The 21,763-nt window shown below is 38.5% G+C and overlaps 1 protein-coding gene across 2 annotated transcripts in view; it reads left to right on the top strand.

Moving 5' to 3' along the window:
- LOC106502333 (palladin) overlaps nucleotides 1-17,804 on the top strand; it is a 41,807-nt gene extending 24,003 nt beyond the window's left edge. Inside the window, exons 1-7 of one of the 2 annotated variants that reach the window (XM_018050342.1) lie at nucleotides 12,208-12,281; nucleotides 12,684-12,801; nucleotides 13,475-13,537; nucleotides 15,085-15,226; nucleotides 16,488-16,511; nucleotides 17,326-17,445; nucleotides 17,548-17,804. In XM_018050342.1, coding sequence (XP_017905831.1) covers nucleotides 12,274-12,281; nucleotides 12,684-12,801; nucleotides 13,475-13,537; nucleotides 15,085-15,226; nucleotides 16,488-16,511; nucleotides 17,326-17,445; nucleotides 17,548-17,792 — 720 coding nt within the window. In that variant the 5' untranslated portion in view covers nucleotides 12,208-12,273 and the 3' untranslated portion in view covers nucleotides 17,793-17,804. Of the gene's footprint in view, nucleotides 1-12,207; nucleotides 12,282-12,683; nucleotides 12,802-13,474; nucleotides 13,538-15,084; nucleotides 15,227-16,487; nucleotides 16,512-17,325; nucleotides 17,446-17,547 lie in introns of those variants that run through there. The other variant, XM_018050343.1, reaches the window with a different exon arrangement.

The raw sequence follows: 21,763 nt of genomic DNA, 5'->3' as shown, positions 1-21,763 counted from the left end.
GTTTTTCTGGAATTGAGCTGCATGACCTGCTTGTATATATCGGAGATTAAGTCTTTGTCAGTTGCTTTGTTTGCTATTATTTTCTCCCATTCTGAAGGCTGCCTTGTTCCACCTTGCTTATAGTTTCCTTTATTGTGCAAAAGCTTTTATGGTTAATTATGTCCCATTTGTTTATTTTTGCTTTTATTTCCATTATTCTGGGAGGTGGGTCATAGAGGATCCTGCTGTGATCAAATTTTTAAAATATTTTGAAAATGCAAACAGACCTAGAAGAAACCTTCTCACTTCATATTAGATATGTGATAACCAAGACTCCAAAGGGTCTTGGCGTAAGAAATGGCAACCCACTCCAGTATCCTTGCCTGGAAAATCCCATGGACAGAGGAGCCTGGTGGGCTACAGTCCATGGGATCGAAAGAGGCGGACACAACTAAGGGCACATGCACATGCACATGCACACACCAAAGAGTTTTGTCCAAGGCGTGTAGCTAATCAATCCAGAGCCAAAATCCAGATTTCCTCAATCCTGAACTAGCGCTCTCTCTCCCACACTATCTGGTGTCTCTATATTTTTATCCATTTCTATATCATCTTCAGACACAAATGGTTTAATTCACACTAACCAGCAGCATATCCCAAAGTAAGATTCAGGACATCTCATGGCTCTATTAGTTATCACTGTCTCCTTTTATCAGCTGGAAGATCATGGATAGAAGATGGGAAATACTGCCTGGCCTCTTCATGTCACTGATGAAAAGACAGCACAGGCTGTCTAGTGCCTTGTGCATGAAGTGTCATTGTTCATGCTTAGAACAAGAAGCATCTGACATGTTGAGTAGGGTGGAGGGGCTTCCCTTTATAAGAATTGGATTTCCTCTTTTTTTCTCATTAGCCAGTGAGCATAGGACAATTTGAAGGTGGGCAAAAACTTGAATTTCACTCACCACCAAAACTACTTTGCTGATGTTTTCTAGCTTCTCCTTCGAAATATGCCAAGAGGCTTGAATGAAATTCTAGCCTCTTGGACCAAATGACCTTTTATTTATAAGGTATGTTTCTTCCAAGAAATTCCAAATGTTTCTTACACTTTCTGTTAATTCTTCTCTTCCCATGAGGGGAAGCATTTCATTTTTATCTTCCTGCCATAGCCAGAGTTTCCCTGCTGTTTCCAGGGTTTCTTTCCAGGGTCTGATACTTAAAGGTTAGAATCTCCAGAAGTCACAAACATTCTCAACTGACATCTCAGCCAAGATTGCTAACAAAAGTATTCATTCAACAAATATTTATTGAGTATCTCCTATGTGCTCGGCACTATTGTAGGCACTAGGGATACAAGAGGAAACAAAACAGACCTTTGAGAAGCTAACACACAAATTAAAAAGATGGTTTCCATTACCCAGTGAATTCCGAACCACAAAAATGCTCTATTCTGATAAAAAAAAATTTTTTTAAATCACTACCATCTCAACTACTCAGACTAATATCCACAGTTTTACATTTATCTGGTGATACAGAGTTCATTTGCTACAGGCCTATATGGATTGCATTAGAAAACATGAAATTTGGATTGTAATCCTGACTCTTCCACCAACAGATTGCATGACCTTCAGCAAATACATAACCTCTATGACCCTTAGAGTTTTGTTCTCTGAAGATGTTAGACAAGATTTCCCATGTCTTAGTCTGCAATTCTATGATTGGTTAACTTCACCTAAGATGGCTATATTCCTTTTTTTTTTAAACTGGAATATAGTTGATCTACAATGTTGTACTAGTTTCTGCTGTACAGCAAAGTGAGTCAGTTATATGCAAACACATACCCACTCTTTTTAGATTCTATTTCCATATAGGTCATTGCAGAGTATTTAGTAGAATTCCATGTGCTACACAATAAGTTCTTATTAGTTATCTATTTTATACATAATAGTACATATATGTCAATCCCAGCCTCCCAATGTATTCCTTCCTCCCCCCTTCTCCTTGGTAACCGTAAGGTTTATCAAAATCTGTGACTCAATACTGTTATGTAATAGGTTCATTTGTACCACATTCTTAGATTCCACAATAAGTGACATTATATGATATCTGTCTTTCTCTGACTTACTTCACTCAATATGAAAATCTCTAGGGCCCATCTATGTCTCACAAATGGCATTAGTTCATTCTGTTTTATGACTGAGTAATATTCTATTGTGTGTATGTACCACATATTTATCTATTCCTACATCAATGGACATTTAGGTCGCTTCCATGTCCTAGCTATTGTGAATGGTGCTGCTATGAACACAGGGGTGCATGTATCCTTTCAAAGTATGGTTTTCTCTGGATACATGCCCAGCAGTCGGATTGTTGGATATGGTAGCTCTATCTTTAGTTTACTAAGGAATCTCCATACTGCTCTCCATAGTGGCTATACCAATTTATATTCCCACCAATAGTACAGAGGTTTCCCTTTTCTGGAAGAGGAGGAATCTTTCTATATCAACTGCTTTTATTTGTGGAGTGGTATTGAGGGAAATAACACAAACTAACACACACCTCCTAGGACAACTGTTAACAGCATCTGCTCATGCAATAATCTATAAAATCAATCAGCTCCATGCCTATAATGTCTTCAACACTGCACTAGATACTTTGGGGATGGGAGACACACAGAAAGATGCCTGATCGTAAGGAACCTGATGTAAGATGAAGTACACAACAGTAAACAATTGGAAACAAAAGTGTATTATAGGAGTTCCCTTGTGGCCTACTGGCTAGGATTCTAGGTTTTCACTGCTGTTGCCCCAGTTTAATCCCTGGTTGGGAACTGAGATGCCATCACATGGCATGGCCAAAAAAAATCAGAAGTGCACTATTAATATAAGGACTGTAAGTTCACAAGAGAAGAAAAATCAAAGACAACTAGATTTGAACCCTCTGAGGAAAGGTGGAACTCTCCCTGGATCTACATATAGCAATCACCATCACAATAATGATGATGTCCAACACATGGACATCACCAGATGGTCAACACCGAAATCAGATTGATTATATTCTTTGCAGCCAAAGATGGAGAAGCTCTATACGGTCAGGAAAAATAAGACCAGGAGCTGACTGTACCTCGGATCATGAACTCCTTATTGCCAAATTCAGACTTAAATTCAAGAAAGTGGAGAAAACCACTAAACCATTCAGGTATGACCTAAATCAAATCCTTTATGACTATACAGTGGAAGTGAAAAAATAGACTTAAGGGACTAGATCTGATAGACAGAGTGCCTGATGAACTATGGATGGAAGTTTATGACAGTGTACAGGAGACAGGAATCACGACCATCCCCAAGAAAAAGAAATGTAAAAAAGAAATGAGGAAGCCTTACAAATAGCTATGAAAAGACGGGAAGCAAAAAGCAAAGGAGAAAAGGAAAGATATATCCATTTGAATGCAGCGTTCCAAAGAATAGCGAGAAGAGATAAGAAAGCCTTCTTCAGCGATCAATGCAAAGAAATAGAGGAAAACAATAGAATGAGAGAGACTACAGATCTCTTCAAGAAAATTAGAGATACCAAGGGAACATTTCATGCAAAGATGGGCTCGATAAAGGACAGGAATGGTAGGGACCTAACGGAAGTAGAAGATATTAAGAAGAGGTGGCAAGAATACACAGAAGAAATATACAAAAAAGATCTTCATGATCCAGATAATCACGATGATGTGATCACTCACCTAGAGCCAGACATCCTGGAATGTGAAGTCAAGTGGGCCTTAGGAAGCATCACTACAAGCAAAGCTAGTGGAGGTGATGCAATTCCAGTTGAGCTATTTCAAATCCTGAATGATGACGCTGTGAAAGTGCAGCACTCAATATGCCAGCAAATATGGAAAAGTCAGCAGTGGCCACAGGACTGGAAAAGGTCAGTTTTCATTCCAATCCCAAAGAAAGGCAATGCCAAAGAATGCTCAAACTACCACACAACAGCACTCATCTCACATGCTAGTAAAGTAATGCTCAAAATTCTCCAAGCCAGGCAATATGTGAACCATGAACTTCCAGATGTTCAAGCTGATTTTAAAAAAGGCAGAGGAACCAGAGATCAAATTGCCAACATCCGCTGGATCATGGAAAAAGCAAGAGAGTTCCAGAAAAACATCTATTTCTGCTTTCTTGACTATGCCAAAGCCTTTGACTGTGTGGATCACAATAAACTGTGGAAAATTCTGAAAGAGATGGAAATACCAGACCACCTGACCTGCCTCTTGAGAAACCTGTATACAGGTCAGGAAGCAACAGTTAGAACTGGACATGAAACAACAGACTGGTTCCAAATAGGAAAAGGAGTATGTCAAGGCTATATATTGTCACCCTGCTTTTTTAACTTATATGCAGAGTATATCATGAGAAACGCTGGACTGGAGGAAGCAGAAGCTAGAATCAAGAATGCTAGGAGAAACATCAATAACCTCAGATATGCAGATGATACCACCCTTATGGCAGAAAGTGAAGAACTAAAGAGAGAAAAAGTTGGCTTAAAGCTCAACATTCAGAAAATTAAGGTCATGGCATCCGGTCCTATCACTTCATGGCAGATAGATGGGGAAAACAGTGGAAACCATGGCTGACTTTATTTTTCTGGGCTCCAAAATCACTCCAGATGGTGATTGCAGCCATGAAATTAAAAGACGCTTACTCCTTGGAAGGAACGTTATGACCAAGCTAGACAGCATATTAAAAAGCAGAGACATTCCTTTGCCAACAAAGGTCCATCTAGTCAAGGCTATGGTTTTTCCAGTGGTCATATATGGATGTGAGAGTTGGACTATAAAGAAAGCTGAGCACAGAAGAACTGATGCTCTTGAACTGTGGTGTTGGAGAAGACTCTTGGGAGTCCTTTGGACTGCAAGGAGATCCAACCAGTCCATCCTGAAGGAGATCAGTCCTGGGTGTTCATTGGAAGAACTGATGTTGAAGCTGAAACTTCAATACTTTGGCCACCTGATGCAAAGAGCTGACTCATTGGAAGAAACCCTGATGCTGGGAAAGATTGAGGGCAGGAAGAGAAGGGGACAACAGAGGATGAGACAGTTGGATGGCATCATCGACTCAATGGACATGGGTTTGGGTGGACTCTGGGAGTTGGTGATGGACAGGGAGGCTTGGCGTGCTGCGGTTCATGGGGTTGCAAAGAGTAGGACTCAACTGAGCGACTGAACTGAACTGACTGATCACAATAAAAATAGCATCTAACATTTATTGATTGATCGATCTGTGGCACAAATATGAGTTAAGTGCTTTTGTAGGCTATCTCATTTTTCCTCAAAACAACCCTAGAAATAAACACTATTTTTGTGCCTGATTTACAGATTGGGAAACTGAGCCTTATAGAGGTAATAGAGGTAAACCTAATATACCTAATAAATGGTAAATACAGGCAATGTGATCCTACAGCATTCCATATCACTGAATGGATTTCCAACACAGGAGATAAAGAGAAAAGGACAGTATTGGCACAACAGTTCAGTTCAGTTACTTAGTCACGTCCGACTCTTTGCAACCCCATGGACTGCAGCACACCAAGTCTCCCTGTCCATCACCAACTCTCGGAGTTTACTCATACTCATGTCCATTGAGTCAGTGATGCCATCCAACCATCTCATCCTCTGTCGTCCCCTTCTCCTCCTGCCCTCAATCTTTCCCAGCATCAGAGTCTTTTCAAATGAGTCATTTCTTCGCATCAGGTGGCCAAAGTATTGGAGTTTCAGCTTCAGCATCAGTCCTTCCAATGAATATTCAGGACTGATTTCCTTTAGGATGGACTGGTTGGATCTCTGCGCTGTCCAAGGAACTCCCAAGAGTCTTCTCCAGCACCACAGTCCAAAAGCATCAATTCTTCGGCACTCAGCTTTCCCTGTAGTCCAACTCACATCCATACATGACTACTGGAAAAACCATAGCACTGACTAGATGAACCTTAGTTGGCAAAGTAATGTCTCTGCTTTTTAATATGCTGTCTAGGTTGGTTGTTAACTTTTCTTCCAAGGAGCATGCATTTTTTAATTTCATGGCTGCAGTCACCATCTGCAGTGATTTTGGAGCCCAGAAAAATAAAGTCTCTCACTGTTTCCCCATCTATTTGCCATGAAGTGATGGGACCAGATGCCATGATCTTAGTTTTCTGAATGTTGAGCTTTAAGCCAACTTTTTCTCTCTCCTCTTTCACTTTCATCAAGAGGCTTTTTAGTTCCTCTTCACTTTCTGCCATAAGGGTGGTGTTATCTGCATATCTGAGGTTATTGATATTTATTCCAGCAATCTTGATTCCTGCTTGTGCTTCTTCCCACCCAGAGTTTCTCATGATGTACTCTGCATATAAGTTTAAAAAGCAGGGTGACAATATACGGCCTTGATGTACTCCTTTCCTGATTTGGAACCAGTCTGTTGTTCCATGTCCAGTTCTAACTGTTGCTTCCTGACCTGCATACAGATTATTCAAGAGGCAGGTCAGGTAGTCTGGTATTCCCATCTCTAGAAGAATTTTCCAGTTTGTTGAGATCCACACAGTCAAAGGCTTTGGCATAGTCAAGAAAGCAGAAGTAGATGTTTTACTAGAACTCTCTTGCTTTTTCGATGATCCAACAGATGTTGGAAATTTGATCTCTTGTTCCTCTGACTTTTCTAAATCCAGCTTGAACATCTGGAAGTTCATGGTTCATGTACTGCTGAAGCCTAACTTGGAGAATTTTGAGCATTACTTTACTAGCATGTGAGGTGAGTGCAAGTGTGCAGTAGTTTGAGCATTCTTTGGCATTGCCTTTCTTTGGAATTGGGATGAAAACTGACCTTTTCCAGTCCTGTGGCCACTGCTGACTTTTCCAAATTTGCTGGTATATTGAGTGCAGTACTTTCACAGCATCATCTTTTAAGATTTGAAACAGCTCTACTGGAATTTCATCACCTCCACTAGCTTTGCTTGTAGTGATGCTTCCTAAGGTCCACTTGACTTCACATGCCAGCATGTCTGGCTTTAGGTGAGTGATCACACAATTGTGATTATCTGGATCATGAAGATCGTTTTTGTATAGTTCTTCTGTGTATTCTTGCCACCTCTTCTTAACATCTTCTGCTTCTGTTAGATCCATACCATTTCTGTTCTTTATTGAGCCCTTCTTTGCTTGTAATGTTCCCTTTGTATCTTTAATTTTCTTGAAGAAATCTCTAGTCTTTCCCATTCTATTGCTTTCCTCTATTTCTTTGCATTGATCACTGAGAAAGGCCTTCTTATCTCCTGCTATTCTTTGGAACTCGCATTCAAATAGGTATATCTTTCTTTTTCTCCTTTGCCTTTAGCTTCTCATCTTTTCACAGCTATTCGTAAGGCCTATTCAGACAACCATTTTGCTTTTTTGCATTTCTTTTTCTTGGGGATGGTCGTGATCCCTGCCACCTGTACAATGTCACATACCTCCGCCCATAGTTCATCAGGCACTCTGTCTATCGGATCTAGTCCCTTGAATCTACTTCTCACTTTCACTGTATAATCATAAGGGATTTGATTTAAGTCATACCTGAATGGTCCAGTGGTTTTCCCTACTTTCTTCAATTTCAGTCTGAATTTTACAATATGGAGTTCTTGATTATACCAGTCAAGCTCCTGTCTCCTTTGAAGTCATAGCACTTAATACTAGCAGCCTGTGGGGTGATTACACGCTGTCTTGTGGTGTCACTGGCATTATTAAATGTCTTCTGACATTAGTGTTTTTGATGTCTTGTGGTATTACTAAGATGTTGTTGCTGTTGTTCAGTTGCTAAGTCATGCCTAACTCTTTGCAACACCATGGACTGTAGCACAGCAGGCTCCTCTGTCCTCCACTATCTCCCAGAGTTTGCACAAATTCATGCCCAGTGAGTTAGTGACGCTATCTAACCATCTCAACCTCTGCCACCCGCTTCTTTTGCTTTCAATCTTTCCCAGCATCAGGGTCTTTTCCAATGAGTTGGCTCTTTGCATCAGGCAACCAAAGTACTGGAGCTTTAGCAACAGTCCTTCCAGTGAATATTCAAGGTTAATTTCCCTTAGGATTGACTGGTTTAATTATCTTGCAGTCTAAGACAAAAGTCTTCCCCAGCACCACAATTCAAAAGCATCAATTCTTCAGCTCTCAGCCTTCTTTATGTTCTACCTCCCACATTCGTACATGACTATGGATAGAAAAACCATAGCTTTGATTATATGGACCTTTGTCAGCAAAATGATGTCTCTGTTTTTTCATACATTGTCTAGGTTTGTCACAGCTTTCTTTCCAAGTAGCAAGCATCTTTTAATTTCATGGCTGCAGTCACAGTCCACAGCAATTCTAGAGCCCAAGAAAATAAAATCTGTCACGGCTTCCACTTTTCTCCTTCTATTTGCCATGAAGTTATGGGACTGGATGTCATGATCTTAGTTTTTTGAATTCTGAGTTTCAAGCCAGCTTTTCCACTCTCCTCTTTTACCCTCATCAAGAGGCTCTTTACTTCCTCTTCTGCCATTAGCATAGTATCATCTACATATCTGAGGTTGATGTCATTTCTCCTGGCAATCTTGATTCCAGCTTGTGATTCATCCAGCCTGAGATTTTATATGATTTACTCTGCATATAAGTTAAATAAATTACTAAGACAGCACCTATATTATTATTACCATGTATCTTTTGCAGTATTGAGCTTTTCATATACTTTTATTGTGCCAGCTAACTCTAAACTCCTTTGTATTGCTCCTGGGGTCTTGGCTAATTCAAAAGTTTGAGTGTTTGTGACGCTTTCATTCATTAGAAAAATTATCCAAATCAAACAAATACAGCTAACACTGTTTGATTCTACCCTATTTAGAGAGTCTATAAGTATAGACTCTTTTTGTGCCCAGTTTTGGGCATAAAGGTAATCTGTGTGTGTTTGTAACCCCTTCAGCCCTTATACACTCATAGTTAAAGCTATCTTCTGAATAACCAAAGAAAAATTCTATCTGTTCTTTGAAAATTAAAAAACAACTAACTAACTCAGTTAAAAAGTAGTTCCAGTTTGCAGGTTTATTTTGATTTTACAAATTTATAATATAAATAAATAGAAAGGAATTTATTATATATAAATAGAAAGGAATAGACATAATATATATGTAATTTTTAAATAATAATAAAATGCATACTCTGAAGCCATTATCCACCATAGGAAATAAAACATGAAAGAGTAAATCTTTTATATCATCCAAATTTTTAAGTAAATTAACTCTAAAATGATTATAAAACTTTAAGATGATAAAGGGGGTTTTAAGACTTAAAAAAGACACCAACTATTACATTATTATATGGTGAGATCAGAAGGATATTACAGGCTTCACTGGTAGCTCAGTGGTAAAGAATCTGCCTGCCAATGCAGGAGACATGGGTTCAATACCTGGTCTGGGAAGATCCCGCATGTCAGAGAGAAACTAAGTTTGTGTGCCTCAACTATTGAGCCTGTGTTCTTGAGCCTGGGAGCCACAATTACTAAGCCACAACTTTTGAAGCCCACACACTCTAGAGCCCAACAAGAGAAGCTACCACAATGATAAGCCCACACACCTCAACCAGAGGGTAGCCCCTGCTCTCCGCAACTAGAGAAAAGCCAGCACAGCAACAAAGACTCAGCATGGCCAAAAGTAAATAAATGAATAATGATTTTTAAAAGGAGATTAGATAAATCTAGCCCAATGATGATATCAAATACTTCTGCTAAAGACTTTGTAAGTGGGAACTATTTTATGTCCATTAAAGAATTGTAGTGTAAAGTGACTATATAGCCTGGATTTGTGGAATAATTACAATTTCACCCCATTTCCATAAACCAATGGCTTTCTGGAAATTACAATATTTTGTTATTCAAGCTAGTCTACATCTTCCAATGTACCTCTTCTATCAAGAAATAAAGGTTCTTGTGGGGTCATGCAATCTATGCTGATGTGGGTAAATAATCAACACAGATAAAATGAAAAAAAGAAAAGCATCAGGTTAGAGATTTAGAAGATTCTGACTCTAGTCACTGTTGAATTACTGGCTTTCATGAAGTGAGAATTAGACTTTCAGGTAGCTAATACAGAGGGAAATATAACCAATATTAAGATCCACAATATCTATAAGGGAAAACTAAACCAGCTGCACAGGAGAAGCCCATTATTCCTGATTCTAAGAACTGAGATGTATTTCTCTACTAAATCTTCACAGAAATAATATGATCATTTACATCCCTTCCTTATAGTAAACACAGCAATGTGTTTCAAAGGGTTTTGCTTTCAGTTGAGTTACAAGTGATGTAGAATATTATATAAGTTACATGGCAACCCACTCCAGTATTCTTGCCTGGAGAATCCCATGGACAGAGGAGCCTAGAAGGCTACAGTCTATGGGGTCACAAGAGCTGGATACGACTTAGCGACTAAACTACTACAGGTGTACAATATAGTGACTCACAATTTTTAAAGCTTATACTCCATTAAGGAGACGGCAATGGCACCCCACTCCAGTACTCTTGCCTGGAAAATCCCATGGACGGAAGAGCCTGGTAGGCTGCAGTCCATGAGGTCGCTAAGAGTCGGACACAACTGAGCGACTTCACTTTCGCTTTTCACTTTCATGCATTGGAGAAGGAAATGGCAACCCACTCCAGAATTCTTGCTTGGAGAATCCCAGGGATGGGGGAGCCTGGTGGGCTGCCGTCTATGGGGTCGCACAGAGTCAGACAGGACTGAAGCGACTTAGCAGCAGCAGCATACTCCATTAATTGTTACTGTAAACATTGACTATATTCTTTGCATTGTACTATATATTCTTATAACTTATTTTATACATAATAGTTTGTATCTCTTAATTCCCTATTATTATATTGCCCCTCCCCCCTTCCCTCTCTTCACTGGCAATCACTAGTTTGGTCTCTATGAGTCTGCTTCCTTTTTGTAATATTCACTAGTTTTCTGTAGCTTTTAAATTCCACATATAAGTGATACCATACAGTATTTGTCTTTCTCTGTCTGAACTTATTTCACTTAGCACAATACCCTTCGAGTCCATCCATGTTGTTGCAAATGGCAAAATTTCATTCCTTTTTATAGCTGACTATTCCAGGAAATGGTAACCCACTCCAGGCAGTATTCTTGCCTGGAAAATCCCATGGACAGAGGAGCCTGGTAGACTATAGTCAGTCCGTGGGGTCGCAAAGAGTCGGACACGACTGAGCAACTTCACTTTCACATTCACTTTCATTCCGTGTATATATATCATTATCCATTCATCCACTGATGGACACTTTGATTGCTTACATATCTTGGCAACTGTAAATAATGCTGCTGTGAACACTGGGGTGCATGTATCTTTCCAAATTAGTGTTTCTGTTTTTTCCAAATACCTATCCAGCAGTGGATATTCCTGAGTCATATAGTAGTTGTATTTTTAGTTTTTTGAGGAATCTCCATACTATTTTCCATAGTATACCTTGCCAACAAGGTATAAAGATTCCCTTTGCTTCACATCCTTGCCAACATTTGTTACTTGGGTTCTTTTGATGATAGCGATCCTGACAGGTATGAAATGATATCTCATTGTGGTTTTGATTTGCATTGCCCTCATGATTAGCAATATTGAGCATCTTTTCATGTATCTGTTGGCCATCTGGGTTTCCTCTTTGGAAAAATATCTATTCAGATCTTCTGCTAATTTTTTAATCAAGTTGTTTTATTGATGAGCTGTATGAGCTTCTTATATATTTTGAATATTAACCCTATCGGTCATATCATTTGCAAACATTTTCTCCCATTTAGTAGGTTGTCTTTTTGTTTCACCAATCATTTTCTTTGCTGTGTGAAAGCTTTTAAGTATAATTAGGTTCAATGGATTTCTTATCATAACAAATATGCTGAGGACCTCAAACCAAAATGCAAATTCAGAGATACTAATATATGCCCTCTGAAATGGCATTTTTGGGAAATAAGTCAGCAGTTCTTCTGGGTACAAGCATCATAACTTCATAAAGGTAAACATCTGGAATTTTTACACTGCAAATATTAAAATAGTTCCATCCTTAGTCAAGAATTCAGATGTTTTAGATTGATCTGCAATTTGTAATTAATTTTCTGGTCCTAGTATGAATATAATATACTTGAACTACATTTCATTAAATTCCCATCAGATTTAGATAGAATTTCTTTTTTTCCTTTCTTATAGGTAAGTACCCAGAAAAGTAAGAAAACATTTTTTCTCTGGGATTATGCTTGGCATATGTGACAGAAATGTCAGAGTAAGTACAAAATGTGAATGCGCATTTGTCATGTATGACTATAGGGGGAATTCTACTTTTTTAAATATATACCAATCAATTTATCAACTTTCCAAAGTACAATTTGATTATTTGCTTTGGAAGTTTTTTCTTCTGCAATTTAAGTGTTCAGTAAGAGCCACTGATTATGGGCTGGAGGAAAGGACAAAGGAAATCTAAACCAAAATGATGAGGAGTCATAATCTACTAATACTTGCTCAAAGAGAAAACACTTGAATTATTATGCAAACCAAAAGAAAAGTAAGAATTAAAGGTAAAATTTTCATATATTCAGTATATACTCGTATTCAGTGAGGCATTTGTATCAAAGCCACCTCTAATCTTTCTTTAACTGAATTGTGTTTGGTTTTGTTTCCCCTACAGGATAAAGAAGAAAACCACTAGAGTATCTCTGACTATCAGTTCTCCTGTTAATGAAACCTCTAACATCAGATCAAGTTATTCTACCTTAGTTCAACCACTGTGTATTGACCCCCAGAGGGTAGGTTCAACTTTAAAAGCTTTCTGAGGGGTTTCAGTAACAGAGACACAGGCCCAGAGAAGAAGGAATCAATGCAATTTTCTTGAAAAGTATACACAGGAAAAGCTTCCAGCTGCATGACCTCAGAAGGAACAAGAAAGAAATCTATGGGTCTCAGAAATAACTCCATGGTAGTCCTGTGGGTTGGCCATTTGTCTGTGTGCCAGACCATAAGGGACAGTTGGTTTCCAGGAGCTCAGTCCCATAACAGAATATTCCAACTATCCAAGGAATGAATTCCCTTGTAATTAAAAAAGGAGAGACAGATGTTTTTCAAAAACCTAAAAGATACAAGAACAACTGTAAGGAGGAAGGAAAAAATCTAGTCAGTAAAATTTAGAAGTTATTTAAACCTTTAGTATATAGTCTCTAAATAACCACCAATACTCATTTCTCAAATGTAATCACCTAGTGTTGTATTTCATCATCTCAACTAACGGAATGCTGGAGGAGAGAGGAAAAAGAGGTGGCATTGGAGTAGATATCCAAACTGACATTTAATTTAGGAATATCACCCCTTTCATAAAGTAAATTTATAGTGTGGGTGGTCACAGCTAGCCCATGGCCACCATTCAACTAAGGTTTCAGAGCCTTGACAATGTGGATGACAGCGTCTCTTCTGTTTCTTAACCAGATGCAGAGTCCCTGCAGCAGCCTGTTGGGATCCACTTGTGTTGTAGCCCCTGTGTTCACCAAGGTAATCTATGCACAGTGCATAATGGAATTTGGATTTTATAGACAAATTGTAGGGTTTATCAAAGGTGTAGGAAGAAGAAAAGAGAAAACTAGAAAGGACCTCAGGGATTATAATTCTTTATATATGAGAAAACTGAGTCCCAGAAAACATGAAATTATTGTTCAGGGTCACAGGGCAATTCATGGTTCATCCTATGCTCTTTAGACTTTTGCTCTGTGTCAATCCTCCAGCGCTGGAAGGCAATACCTAGACGGTTCTCTCCAAGCAGACAATGCTCTGCCTGACCTCAAGGTTCAATTCATCACATTAACTGGCCACAAGATGCCCTCTGAAGAAGTCAACAAGCAAAACCATATCTATTTCTGGCTTGGGTCACAGTCAGAGATCAGGATTTAGATGCCTCCTCTATCATTCACTGGAAACAGCAGGATTCAATCAACTAAGTCAAACCAAGCTAAGGTTGCTATCTTCTGCAGGCTCTCTGTCTCCCAGTTTTCAAATCTAACAGAACTGGAACTATTGCCCCTGCTGGCCTAAGGTATGAGAAGTACAGCTGGAACTTACCCAGATACAGGATGGGAGACACAGAAAACAGTGTCATTATGAGTAAGGAACATTGCTATCAATTCTGGAAGCCCACTTTCAGTAGATGCTGTCAGGCACAAGTCTTCTCTCCTGCTACATTCCTTCCTTATAACATGCAGCCCTGGACATCAGGCTCAAGGCCTGGGCTGGTGATCATTATGTCTTACCTACATCTCACCAGGCAGAAGGACCTCAGGTCCTTTCTCTTTGGTCTGAGGGCCAAGTTATAATCTGAAATGTGATTCCAGATTCCAGAGGACCCTGGAGCTGAGAATAGGAGAGGAGGGAGATTAGAATTTAAGGGGTAAATTTACCACAAATGTCACTTGTTCATGTATGAATTGTGAGACTGTACTAGCTGTTGTTAATACTTTTATATATCAATATAACTCTTCATTCTTTAAAGAAAGTTTTCAGATTATGTCTCTGAAATGAGCCTCAAAGCCTCAAGTATGCTGAGCATTTTGCTACCCCTATTTCACAGACAAAGAACAGGAGTTCCACAAAAGAGTTCCACAAAGTCTTCCAAGTTCCTATGATGAGCTTCAACCCCCTAGTGGAAAAGTTGTGATTTTGGCCTGGTTCCTCTAAGTCATGATTCAGAATCATTAACAAATTATAATACTTCCCATAAATCTGCGATTTCATAGATACTAAATTAAAAAATAACACAAAAAAGTGAAGACTTCTGAACTAACTGGTTTTCTATTTTGAAAAGCGGTTCTTGGGAAAAAGAGTAAAAGCTTTCTCATTAAACACAACTCCACGAAACTGAGATAAAACCTTACAGCTGACTATAAAGCACAAAAGATGCCCGGCAAGCTCCTTATTTTGATTAAGGTATAATCAGTTGTCAATAATTATGATGAAAAGCACGCACACTTACTGCAACTGACACCCCAAATCACTGCATATGGTGAAACAGTTTCTTCCATTCTGTGAATTCTGTGTTTGTTCTTCAGGATCTTCAAGATATCTCTACAACCAGAGGTCAGTTTGTCGTGTTTGAATGCCGAGTCCAGGCCACAGCCGCAGTTCAAGTTCACTGGTACAGAGAGAAAGAGCAGATAGCCGACTCAGATGACTTCCGAATTCTGAGAAAAAGTACAGTGATAAGCTTTATAATTTACTTTTAATTCCAATTTACCTTGAAATCTAATTCATGTTTTAACGTTTAATCACTGATTTGTTACAGGTTCAGAGATCACTACTGCTAAACAATTACTTAAATACAAATAATTCCTCAACATAAACAACCAAAAAAGAAAAGACAGCTGTGTTGTTCTGATGAAGTAATAATTTTAATAGTTGTAAAAAGACTAGTCTGTTTTCACAGATTAATCTAAATTATCTTCCCAATGAGCTTTTGGCATACAAACAAGAAAATAAATGCGAGAATAAACATACTTTTTAAAGAGTAACACAAATGAAAACTGATGCACAGCTTTCTGAAACTTTACAGTTTAAGTTTCCTGTGTGTACATGCTAAGTCACTTCAGTCATGTCTGACATGCTAAATGCTGTTTATAAAGAATTTCTAATTTAATCCTCACAGCAATATTTTGAAGTATGTGTTATCATCTCCATTTTATAAGCAAGAAAACTGAAATTAGAAATGCTAAACATCTTGCTGAAGGTCACAAGGCTAGTAAGCGCTATAGTCAAGGTTCAAGCCCAAGAAATTTCTTGCACTATGTGAAGAAAATATACTCACTTAAATATGAATTTAAAACAACTGCACATTTGCACATCACATTTAGAAAGAAACATCTCTATTATGCCACATGGTATTTCTTTTAAAAGTCACATTTATTGCACTTTTGAAAGTAATAAAATTTATTACAATAAATATAAAAAATATATAAAATCTAGAAGAAATGTAAAGTTACATTCTTACCACCCAGAGAAAACTATTATTAATCTTTTGTGTATTTTTCTGCAGTAATACTACAGTATTTTTATAATGTACAACTTTAATTAGAGAGAGTAAAAGAAAAGGATTTTCTTGGAAGAAAAAGGCCACCTCAGGATTAGTGTTTCAGCAACAGTTTACATTCAGAGAAGAGATATAGCTGTTCCTAGCTCACATTAGAGATGAATAACTAAGGCCCAGAGAAGTAATTTTCACAAAGTCACAGAGCAAGCTAGTTGTAGAACAGGACTGAAATATGGTTTTTCTAGCTTTAGCACCCTGCCAAGTATTCATTCCATATCTTTTCTGAGTTTCTACAGAATTTACAGTCTGTGATGTAAGATTTCAGTCAATGTTGTACTTGTTTCAAGTTATTTCTTGTATACACATGGCACCTTCTCTCAACTAAACTGCCATCATTTAAATTCTCTATTCTCTTGTTTTTTCTTTCAGAAGCTTGTTTATCATCCATTCCTGGTAAGCACAATTTTTCAACATCTTGATAATAAATAATTAAACCAAATAAGCATCAGAAGACTTTGTCTCCTAAACCACTTTTGCCTTCAGAAACAGTTTTGAGGCTACCTTATGCCAACTCCTCTACAATGGAAGAAGCAAGAAAACTGGGATTTATCAGTATATTTGCTCGTTTATTCATTCATTCAACATTTACTAGATACAGGCAATGGCCAGGTTCCGTTCATGGCACTGAGGAATCCCTGACCTCACAGGGCATGAATTCTTCCTCTAATTCCATTTGATGTCCTCTTATTCCATGTTTGCCTCGTGAGCAACACACAGAGGCAGAAAGAAGGTGTCCTGACATCAAACATCTAAATTGCTGGCTGTCCAAGAAGTACATGTGATGGCCACCACACAGTGGCCATCACTATCCTACCATCAAGTCTAGTTACCACAGCAATAACAACGTTTAGGTCAGTTCAGAAAATCGTCCTTATAGGACCTCTATGCTAAGCACTAAGGCTACAGAAATCTAAAATTCAAGAGGTAAAGTGTAATCCTTGCTTTTAAGAAGCTGATAGTCTAGTAGAGAAAACAAATGTGTCTAAGAAGTAGGTGTTAGGGACCACACTGGGGTTACTTTCGGGTGCATTTTTAGGATTTATCTTCATGAGCCCACTCAAAGACAAAAATCTAATCAGAGGGATTATTTTTTTAATCTCAGGAATACACTATTTATTCCCAATACCTACTCTCTCTAATATCCTCCCACACTGTTAATTTGGGGCACCTAAATACTCTGCTCAAGATGAATCTCTCCCCTTTCCAGAGGAAGTGTGCACCTTAATTATCACAGAAGCATTTCCTGAAGATTCTGGAGACTTCAAGTGCATTGCAGAAAATGAGGCTGGGACTGCAGTCTCCACAGCAAGACTCTTTGTTTCTCCAGGTAATTACTCCTCAGGATCACCCTGCTTAAATTCAGCCCTGAGCCAAGAGGAAGACTCTCACTGTTTCTATCTGAACTTTGGTGACTAATTCTATTTTTCAGAAGGAAAAGTGGAGAAATCAGAGGGTTCTCGAAAGTCACCCACAAGAAAATTCCCTCCAAAACTGGTCTCCTTTCCCTGGAGCAGGGACAACCACACAAAGGATAAAAATCCAGACAATACTCCAATAAACCTTATGCCAACTATTCCTGAAACAGCCAGTCACAATGAACATGAGATCCAGGTTCCAAAGGAGGAGTGCTGCACCATCAGTGAAAATTCCTCTGAGCTACAACCACAATGGTAAGGGCAGACAGACCTAACATTCACGCATCCAACAAACATTCTTGGCTCTATATAGAGAACAGTGAACATGACAAAGCTCCTGCCCTCAGCAAGCTTGCATGGATGAATCACTTTACCTTGCATGGATGAATCATTTCTCCATCATGCATTTCACCAAGGCTGAAACAGTAAGTCATGTAAGTTGTAGAAATAGTAAGAAATAATAAGTCTTAGATACATATTTAAAGGTTTGCTACAGAGACTTGTTGGGAAAAAACAACAACACTGAAATGGCAAAAGTTTCTGAAGAATGGAGTCTTTTCCCAAATTAAAATTCAATGTCCTATCTCAATACAAATAGGTAAAACATTTTGTGATACAGATTTCTACATGGTTAGTCTTAGAATTGGAGAAGGCAATGGCAAGCCACTCCAGTACTCTTGCCTAGAAAATCCCATGGATGGAGGACCCTGGTAGGCTGCAGTCCACGGGGTCACTATGAGTCAGACACGACTGAGCGACTTCACTTTCACTTTTCACTTTCATACATTAGAGAAGGAAATGGCAACCCACTCCAGTGTTCTTGCCTGGAGAATCCCAGGGACGGGGAAGCCTGGTGGGCTGCTGTCTACAGGGTCACACAGAGTCGACTGAAGCGACTTAGCAGCAGCAGCAGTCTTAGAATACCGACACAACTGTCCTTGCATATAAAGGACAAAAGTACAAATGGAAAGATATATCAGTATGTGAATTTGCCAAGCAGGCTGTACGTTTAAAACAACACAATCCACCACCATCCCCAGCCCCCAAACACAAACATCAAACCAAAATACTGATTTTTTACAAACCTAAAAACTGATACTTAAAAGTCATTGGAGACTAACAGACCTGAAACAATGTGTGAAATACATAGTAAGAATTCAATAAATAGGAACTATTACTTCACTGCATTGTGTTTAAACCAAGGTCAGTGCTATCTCCAGTAACTGTGAATTCTCAGTTGGTCTCCTGGAATCCCTTTAGCTTAATGGGATCACTAGTCTTCTGGGCAGTAGCTACCCCTATAAATAGATTCCTCACGGGATCAAGGAAGAATAGGTGTGTGGAAAAATAAATAAGACCACAATTTATTCAACAAACAGTTATTAAGCACACTATATGTGTTTTTCAGTTTCTGTGCCTTGGTAAAATGGACAATACTCATATCCACAGTTCTTCTCCATAAGTACCTGTGTTTATCAGTGAGACTTTAGGACTTAAAAAGGCCTTGAATTTACTATTAGTATCTTTCATATAAGACTACTATCTTTTTCACTAATAAAATCATTTGTGGGGATAATTATCAGGTAAAAGTTCCATGAATGTTAGCAGATTTTTACTGAATGTCTACCAAGAGCTACACTCTCCTAGACAAGATAAATAAGTAATAAGGAGTTCCTTCCTCAGAAAAAAACCTAGTTGAAGAGACACATTACACCACAAAATAGTCCACCGTAGGATTTCTTGTTTCATTTGAGTCTCTGCAACACTGATTTAGTAAAATAGATGCTATCATTGTTTTTCACTTAATTATTAAAGTTCAGAGATAGACAGTAGAGTGAGTACTTATACTCAGGTCTCCAAAATAGATAATAAAAAGGTTAATGTGTCTAGAAAGCTGCAGAGCATTAACTAAATTAATACTATCATTTGTACTGACTCCAAATCCAGTGGAGTATCCATCATTATTTACTGAGAAGAATAAGACTGAGTCCACTGCTCCAAAGTGATTCCCTTTTGCTACATGTCTATGCAGAACTTCAAAAATCACAGTGATTAATGCATAACCTGAAAATGAATAAAACATTCTTCATTCTTTTGTCCTTTCATCTTCAATATGACATTTTCCTTCTCAGTTGATATAGCTGAGAAGGATAGAAATTAACCTCATCACACACATCTGACCTCTGAAGAAGGTCAGAAGTTTAAAGCACCATTTTTACAATCACATATATACTTCACATTTTAAAATACAAGAGATGAAATGAGTGACAGTTAAACAGCTACCCACTGATGATGAGGCAAGAAGGAATTTCCTGGACATGCAGCAGGAAATATTTCAGAAAACACCTGCAACAGTAGGAAGTTACATACATCTTGTGAGATATTAGAATGATTTACTAGAGGCCCTTACTGATAATTTAGAGACAGAAATGGGAAAGTTGTCTTTAGTGGGTAGGCTGGAATATGGTTCACCCACCAGACATCTTAATTCTTTCAGTTTTAGGATGATTTTTCTCAAATAAGCACCAAATCATTCAAACAGCTGTATTTGTGAGGAAAACATAAAACACCATTTTAAAAAGCACACCAAATATTTAAAGGCAGAAGAACAGATTCATGGTAAATTACTGAATACAGACCCTTAACTTTTGAGAATGGTGTTCTAAAACATCTTATCTACTTTTCCAAAATCATCTCTTGATCCCCTAATTGTAGCAAGAACCTTAGCCTCAATGTACTGTGGAGCTACCACACTGTAATGAAAGTTTATCTTACAAAGGTCAAGGGAAGAGGAAAAGTGTAAATGATAAAGAATAAATAAAAACTAAAATCCTTCCTCAACTACGGAATGTTTAGAATCTGCTCCTGGCGAAAGTGGGAATCTAAGTTTGTCCTGAGCATCTATCGCACTTGGCTGGTAGGGCATATCTCAATCAAACTCTGTTCTTAGGAAGAATCAAGTCTCAGTCACATGTATCATATTTAGAGTGCCTAGGACAGGGTCTTGCTCAAACTAAAGGCTGTATGTGTCTGTTATTCTTGCACTTACATTTTAAGTCTAATTTGGATTGAAGGCTTTGCCCATATTAATGTAAACTGAAATATCAGTGAGCAGAAGTGGAGAAGTATTTTGGGTGACTGCTTATAATAAGACTTACAGTAAGTAAGCAAATGCCTATTCATCAAGTCCAGCATGCTTTTTCTACTAAGTAATGCTCTTTCTACTAAGGTGGCAGTCATCAAACTTTCTCTGAACACCAAAGGAAGGTACACCTACATGGTCAGCTGTGAATAATTTTAAGTGGCTCATTTGTGCTCAATTATCTATTTGTTGGACCCTGATGTACACAGCAATTACATCAAGGCTGGAGTATCCATGAGGGTTGTTGTTCAGTCACTCAGTCATGTCCAACACTTTGTGACCCCACGGACTGCAGCACGCCAGGCTTCCCTGTCCACCACCATCTCCCAGAGCTTGCTCAAACTCATGTCTGTTGAATCAGTGACGCCAACCAACTATCTCATCCTCTGTTGTCCCCTTCTCCTACTGCCCTGTCCTTCCCAGCATCAGGGCCTTTTCTAAGACCATGAGGGAGGGGAATAAATAATAATGTTTTAAACAACAGAATCATACCAGAGGTAAAGCCACTAAATATGGATAATTCCAATTGATTAGCCTGATCCTCATGTCACCTACCCCTCTCTACCACCTCTTGTTGATCTGAAGCTTTCTTCCTAATTTTATACTTCTCTGCATACACACACACACACACACACACACACACACACACACACACACAAATGGAAACATAAAAGGCTAAGATGGTCTCCTTGGTGAAAAGAGAAAGGAAATTGTGTTAGTATAAGGAGTAAGGAAGATAAAGAGAGCTAGAGGACAGGGCCCTAATTGTAAACACTGCTTGATGGGTAGTTTCTTAAGTGTTTCAACTCTTTTAGAATAAAAGTATAAAGGTATAAGGTCAATAAAAGTATAAGGTCAAGGATCTGTATGCCACACAGATTCAGAGAACTTGCTATACAGACCAAATCGTGTTTTTCCACTTCCCCACCTTCCCAGTGACATGACACCATCATTCTGCTCTTGCCTTTGCCTAGACACACTCCCTCTCTTGAAACAAACTGCTTGAATCCCACTCCACCTCTCCTTCCATTTGGCAAGAGAGGAAAAAAAGAGGTCTTCATATGAATAGCTATCTAACAGAAATCAAT

The sequence above is a fragment of the Capra hircus genome, chromosome 7 (assembly GCF_001704415.2).
Source record: "Capra hircus breed San Clemente chromosome 7, ASM170441v1, whole genome shotgun sequence".
NCBI lineage: Eukaryota > Metazoa > Chordata > Mammalia > Artiodactyla > Bovidae > Capra > Capra hircus.
This window is presented reverse-complemented; position numbering and strand designations above follow the sequence as displayed.